The sequence below is a fragment of the Sipha flava genome, unplaced genomic scaffold (genome assembly GCF_003268045.1).
Source record: "Sipha flava isolate LNK unplaced genomic scaffold, YSA_version1 100_pilon_pilon, whole genome shotgun sequence".
Lineage (NCBI taxonomy): Eukaryota > Metazoa > Arthropoda > Insecta > Hemiptera > Aphididae > Sipha > Sipha flava.
The window spans coordinates 831,510-839,218 of record NW_020271714.1 but is presented as its reverse complement, the minus strand read 5'-3'; the positions used below and the strand labels follow the sequence as shown (position 1 = coordinate 839,218).

General features: G+C 33.2%; 1 protein-coding gene across 1 annotated transcript in view; it reads left to right on the top strand.

The window, feature by feature from the left end:
- The first annotated feature begins 337 nt into the window (after window positions 1-337).
- The window catches only part of LOC112679658 (glucose dehydrogenase [FAD, quinone]-like), an 8,383-nt gene continuing 1,011 nt past the window's right edge, over window positions 338-7,709 (top strand). Inside the window, exons 1-2 of the mRNA XM_025549551.1 lie at window positions 338-1,002; window positions 6,652-7,706. Coding sequence (XP_025405336.1) covers window positions 865-1,002; window positions 6,652-7,706 — 1,193 coding nt within the window. The 5' untranslated portion in view covers window positions 338-864. The remainder of the gene's footprint in view (window positions 1,003-6,651; window positions 7,707-7,709) is intronic.

Here is a 7,709-nt window from a genome sequence, read left to right as displayed (position 1 = left end):
CACACACACACACACACACATACATACATACGAATTCATACCCGTCGGATCGTGACCACTTTCACGTTCGACTGTGTAAATATATTTCACTCCGCGGACGGTCGGTCGGAGAAAGAAGGGGGAGGGGATGGTGGAGAGAAAAACGATCGAACACACAAATCTTACGGTAATACACACTCGTACGCAATATACAGTAATATCGTGAACGGACGTTCGATTCCGCACGTATTCGTAGGTATCTACCGACCGACCGACCGACCGACCGACCGGCAACCGCCTTACATTCCATCCGGTCGCGCGGTAGTGGGACACGCGGGCCCCGCCGACCGAACTACGTAGTGCAGTCGTCTCGTTTCGGAAGAACTCTCACTCGTCCTCGAGCGCGTCGCGTCCGCGTATAATATAATATTATATTATTATTATTATTATTATTATTATATATATATATATATATTTCTTTCGGTCGGCGTTTAGAAAGCAATGGTTGTCTGCGCGGGCAGGACGAGTGCACGACCGAAGACGGCCGTGCTGCGACGAGACCACTACCGCTGTGGGTCGCGACCGTCATCATTGTTCGTGCCGACGTCGGACGGGAATCGTTACTGATACAGTTCGCTGGCAACGAGATAGGTTCGCGGGACGTTGTAAGAACGATATTGCAAATAAACGGCATTCGTACGGCGATGACGAACGGCCGTCGAGCAGTGTAGTGCGTTTCACTCGGGCAAAAGGTGGACGACCACAGTGGCGGCGACGAACGCCAGCGAGTAGTGCAAACGTCGAGTCCGCCAAAGAATCTCGGAACACCTGACGACCGTGGCAATGACTTCGGACCGGTGCAGGTGACCCGGTGTTGCGGGCGCAATGGCCTCGTTGATAACCGGCGCCATCAATAGCGCCGCATGGACCGGGGCCGGGCTCATACCCATCGTGGTCGTCGGTCTGACGTATCTCCGGTACTCCATGTACGACCCCGAATCCCGGGTCGTAGACGTTCACGAGGTAAGGATTTCGTGCCGTTTTCAAATATCGTCCCTCCCGGTCCGGTATCACAATATTCCAGAGATCCACCGAAACGGATTTCAAATCGCGTTTCCATTCATATCGTCGGTTTCAACACCGGTTCGAGAACCGTCGTCCCAGCACAAATAGTTTTTTTTTCGTTTCGCAAGACGGCTGCTGTACCCGTCGTTTCGATTTGGCCGTAGACAAATGTATTCTTTTCCTTTTTTTCCAACATTACATCTCGGTGTGTAAAACGCGTTCCGTATGAAACGTTTAAAACACGCGATGAACGTTATTGGTTATAGAACACTTCTTAGACCACAAATAATTTAATTATTACACCCTAAACTTATAGATGCTATACATTTAAAACGGAATAGGAATATACCTGAGCTAAGCTGGTTTTCACTTTTCGGCAACGTTTAAGTGGTTCGATTTGGTCAATGTAGTTGTGACTGAAAATACATTGTCTTGGATTACACTGCGATTGTTTTTTCGCAAATCATTTTATTTTTCATTATAATTTTTTATTACATTCGTTTTACCGCCCAGTTAACATACTTAACTATTATTCGCATGAAACGAAAATAATAAACCGAAGATTAAGGTCTAAAAATATCAAATCACTTTATCCTGTAGCCAATTCGAGGGTACCTCATTCCAGCAGTGTTCTGTAGTGTACACTTATAATGAATACAATAGATTATAATGACGCTGTCATCGTGTTTTCATATCTAGTTTTCAAATATAAAGATTTTTTTTGTTATCTTTTTTTCATTTTATTGGCTCCGTGATATTGAAAATAAAGCAATTTTTTCTTTTTTCGGTTCGTTGATTTATTTGATGTATGGGAATGAGGTTGACTTTGTATTATTATTCTTTATTAGTTGTTAATAATGTGCATACAACAATATAATATTCGAATCAGATTCATTTAAAGGTCAATAACCCTTTCAAATGTATTTGTAGGGTTGCTTCTATAAATCGAATAATAATTTTAAATATTTATGATTTCCAAGGGCTATATTTTATGACCATGAAAACGTAAACTATATGATTTTTAATAACAATACTAGCAAACCTCATGAACACGTTATAATTATCAATATTTATTACCATTTATTCAACGATCTTTTATTATGTAATATATTCATACATTTTTACTTTATACAAAAGTATTATTCTTACTATAATATTTTCTAAATATGGTGTAAATATACTGTATAGAAATTCGTTGTAAAAGTTGGTTCCGTAAACATACGAAAGTTGTTATTATTACATATATTTACTAATATAGTCAAGATTTTTTAGTATTTTCCATTTAATAAAACCGGTTATTTTACAATATACTTTAATAAAAATTTTAGTTATGTAAGATAATGATTCAAAAACAGCAAAAAAATAATAAATGTATAATTCTCGTACAACACCATAATAAAAAAAAAAGAATAGAAAATGTGTAAATATGGTAATCACTTAATCACATTAAAAGAAAAATAAGAAATTTATAATTTAACCAAAATATATTAATTACTTAGTTCTATTATATCATTTTATTTTTATTATTAAATATTTACTGGTGTATGTATAATTTACACGTTACTATATTAAGTATAACAATTTTATTTACTTGTAAATAAATTACCTGAATTATAAATCAAAAAATTGTTTTTGTTCATTTGTGTGTTTTATTTATTTTTTTTTTTTCATAGTCTTTATAAAAAATTTAAAAATCAGTTTGATATTTTCACATAATAAAGCATTAACTTTTAACTTGTATTTATATTAAATGGAAAAACTAATTTCCATATAAAAAAAAAAGAAAAAGAAATAAAAATGTAAGAAAATTATGTAGAGCAACACGGAATATTAGCTTCATTAAACCATGGACACAAGTTACGTTATGATTTCGTAGGAGTTTTTTTTATCAATAAGGAAAACTTATATACTCATATATTTGCACAAAAAAATCATTAATATAACTAAAAAAAAAAAAAACTGAAAATGAATGACGAAATAAAAGAAGTCGCTTATTAGCACTATCTCACATACAAATTAATATAATTATATTACAGTTTACCTTATTTAACATGGGCCATATTTAATCCCTTATTCTCGATATATAAGGTCAAAGTAATAATAACAAATAAATATGTATACAGTGATACTTATCTAAAATGGAATATTTGTTTACGTTTCATACGATTCCATCGCAGTTAGTTCTCACTATACATCTCTTAATTTTTGTTTTTTTTACCTTAAGTTTTACTTTATTAAAGTAATACATCTCGAATCTAGCTTAGTTTTAAATTGCATTGAAATTCATCTAAGAAAACATTGTAAGGTATAGTTTGAATTAGAGGATTAGTTTAGAGGTTAGAGCGTTTGATGTAAATGTATGTGAAAAAGTTTAAATATTAATAAATTTAAAAAATAAATTTTTTTTAAGTCTGTCGTATAGAATTAATTGATTTGTCACATACCAAAGTGGCACCAACAATGATACAATAAATTATATTTTTAAATTACTGAATATGGTAGATGTTTTGGGATTGACGTTTAAATACTACAGGAATGCAAGGATACGCTCAAACCCTGATTAACTTTGAAAAAGTGCTTATGGTTTAAAAAATTTAATTTCCTAGAAAAAAAATACTACAGTATAAAAAAAAATATATATAAAATATCCCAGACAAACTCTAGAGCTAAAACAATTAAAGGATAAAGTCCTAATAAACCAATTTTTCAGTTAAAAAGTTATCTGGAACTCCTTGTGATATCGTTATTTAAAATATCTTAGATCTCAGTTTGAGTTACGATGTAAAATTTATCTGTCATTTTTATGAAATTTTATAAGGGAGATTTTCAAGTTATAAATAAAAATAAATATTTTTTTTATTAAATTTCATTACTTTTAGTAGAGGAAAAAATATCTAGGATTCATTGCTGCGTATGTTACTAAAAATAAATATTGAATAAAAAAATATATTTTTAAAATGTGAATTACATATCTTGTAAACGAACAGTTGTTTCTAAATCCAAATATAAATAAAACGGTTTTACATTTACTTATTTTGTAATATTTTATTCAAGAAAAGGTTTTCTTAGTTGATTAAACTTTAAATCAAATATATTTAGTAATTATTTATAAATAATGTGCAGTTTGATAATACATTAATTACCTAATAGATACTTAATTTTTGGTATGCTTATTATAAATAATTTTATAGCCAAACAAAAATTTTATTATCTCAATAATTATGTACACCTAATTAATATAGTTAATTATTAGATATTTCGAAAGTCTGAACCATATGATATTAAAAATAATTAAATATAGGTAGCTTAAGCGATGATAACATATTGAAATAACATAAAATTGATCTGTAAAACTTGTACAGTGTTGTACACCTTTAACAAGTGCAAATTTGTTTATTTATCATTAATATTTAATTTATTTTTAACTTACACAAATATAATATTGTATTATTCTTAGAAATACCAAACAACTGTTAATTGATAAATTATTATTTAAAGCTTTTCCACTATAGAGCGTTAAATTATGCAACAATTTCACCAAGTAATTTCTCTACTATATTTATAATAATTGTTGTAGTTGATAATTGGCCACTTGGGAAAAATTTACAATTAAAAATTTGGGGGAAAAACTTCTACTATTTGAGTGATAGCACAAATTATATTTTTCACCTTTTATGTATAATTTTGTACATTTTTGTAAAATAAAAAAGAAAATCGTTTTCTAAATTTAACGTTAAATATATTATATATAAATTTATATTTACTCAAACAATTTGTACAAATGGGATTAAATTATCCAATATTTTCAATGGACTATTAATTTATCTCATTAAAATTTAAATAGTATTTTTAAAATATATTCAAAGACCAAATTACTTTTTTTTTTAACATTGGATATAACTAAAATAATTAGATTGAAATTAAAGTTGGATTTGGTTTTTGTAAATTTACATTATATTATTATATAGAAATATTAATTTAGCGGTTATACTCGTAGTTGTAGTATGCAAGCGTTTACTAATGACACGCTATTATTTTAATAGTTATGATATACTGTTACACATATTTTTGTTGTATAATACCTCTTGATATAATAATGTCCTTATACGATATTAAAAATATAGTTGAATATTGTAATATTTATATCATTAAAATGAATATTTGACTTGACAACAATACATTCACTGAATACACTCGTTAGTTATTGTATTTAGAAAGTTAAAAATAAAATAAAATAAAATTATGCAATAATCAATAAATGTTTATGAAACTATTTGGTAAAATATAATTTTCGTATGGTTTGATAAAATTAATATATTTCACAAAAAGTAGAATGTATACAGTTATATATTATGCGAATACTGTATAATTATTATAGTTTATTCTACATTCATATTTTTATTAAATATATTATAACTATTCAGTGTTTTATTAAAAAATTATGATGAATAATGTTTCAATGGAATTTACTTTGTTTTTAACTTGATTAGCATTTAAAGTTTCAATATTAAATTCAATTATACTTGTAGTAGAATCGAACATGATATTTTTCTATTATATTAAATGACTCTTCATATTCACATACTCGTATCTATATTAATCTTCTACACTCTCTACACTGATTGCTGTTGCTATGTCATTAATACAAAAAGCAATGTTTGCCTCAGGTGGTCTAGGTTAATAATTAACGCGTTTCAACAATGAAAAAAAAAACCATGGCAAAGAGTTTGTTTCTCTGGTTTCTCATGCCGTGTTTTTGACTGTTTCATTGTTTTGATGACATTTAAATCAACAATCACACTAAATTACTAACTGTTTTAATTTTGATATAGTTGGTATTGAAACCCTAAACACATCAGTCTATATCAGACCTTTTAAATTAAATCATTTTCCAAAAATGTAACTTAGTATAATACTCAATTTTAGGCATAAATAGTTTTATATAATGTAACTTAAAGTTTTGTGATTATTTTTTATCTCATAGTTACAATCTTAATTGCATAATTAGATTCTAAAGGCTTGAATATTATTAGTTTGAAATATTTAAATGAAATTAAAAATGAATGTTGTATTGTACTATGAGATTTTGCTGGATACGATTTCATAGGTCGCCACGAGTATTGTTTAGTGAAACTTATTATGATTCTCTGTGAAGACTTTGAATAATAATATGCAAATTATATATTTTGATAAACAATAATAATTATAATAAATCACAAAAAATAGAAACAAAACTTAGCAATTAATAGTACGCATAGAAATTATTACACACTTTTTCTTTTTCACCTCCTTTTATATTTAATTGAGATAAACCAACCAATTGCACTACCACTACTACATATGTTTCGTACACACTGAAACTGTTCTCCTAAGACTCTATTACATTAAAACATCACTTGCTCCCTCTTTCGCTCTCTCTCTATCTCTCTTTTTCACTTCTTCTCATTTGCAATCGTTACACCATGCGTTTTATTTCATCTTAAATAATCTTTTTACACTTAATCGTCTCTTTGATGCATAAATATATTTTTTACGCATAACATAGTATGTACTACCTATTAGAGCGAATGATAAACACACGTTATGGCTTTATACTTTATTTTTCAGGTGCTTGATGAGTATGACTTCATTGTTGTCGGCGCAGGATCAGCAGGGGCGGTGGTGGCCAACAGGTTGTCGGAGATGCGAAACTGGACGGTGCTCCTGTTGGAAGCGGGAGGAGACGAAACGGAGATATCGGACGTGCCGTCATTCGTCGGCTATCTGCAACTGTCGGACTTGGACTGGCAGTACAAGACGGCTCCGCCATCCAGCGACAACCCGTATTGCCTGGCCATGGTCCACGACAGATGCAACTGGCCACGGGGCAAGGTTCTGGGTGGATCCAGCGTGTTGAACGCCATGGTGTACGTGCGAGGCAATAGGCGCGACTACGACCAGTGGGCCAAGGCAGGAAATCCGGGCTGGAGCTACAAGGACGTGCTACCATACTTCCTCAAGTCCGAAGACAACCGGAACCCGTACCTGTCGCGCACGGAGTACCACGCGCGTGGAGGATACCTGACCGTATCGGAGGCCCCATGGCGAACGCCACTAGCCTTGGCATTCATTGAGGCCGGACAGGAGTTGGGCTATGAGAACCGTGACATCAACGGCCGCTATCAGAATGGCTTCATGTTCACGCAGACCACCACTCGGCGGGGTAGCCGGTGCAGCACGGCCAAGGCGTTCCTCCGACCCATCCGGCTTCGGCCCAACATTCATGTTTCCATGCACAGTCAGGTGACCAGAGTACTGTTCGAGAACACCGGTAATGACCCCCGGGCCACTGGTATCGTGTACCTGCGGAACGGTAAGCGGCGCATGGTGGCCGCGCGCAAAGAAGTCGTGTTGGCGGCAGGTGCGATCGGGTCGCCGCAGCTGCTGATGGTGTCCGGGGTGGGGCCGGCCGACCATCTGACCGAGCTGGGCATCAAACCAGTGGTGAGGGATCTGAAGGTGGGCCACAACTTGCAGGATCATGTGGGTCTGGGTGGGCTGACGTTCCTCATCGACGACCCGATCACGTTCAAAAAATCTCGGTTCACCAACGCGCCCGTTGCCCTGGATTACATCATGAACGAACGGGGTCCGCTGACGTCCAGCGGCGTCGAAGGGCTGGCGTT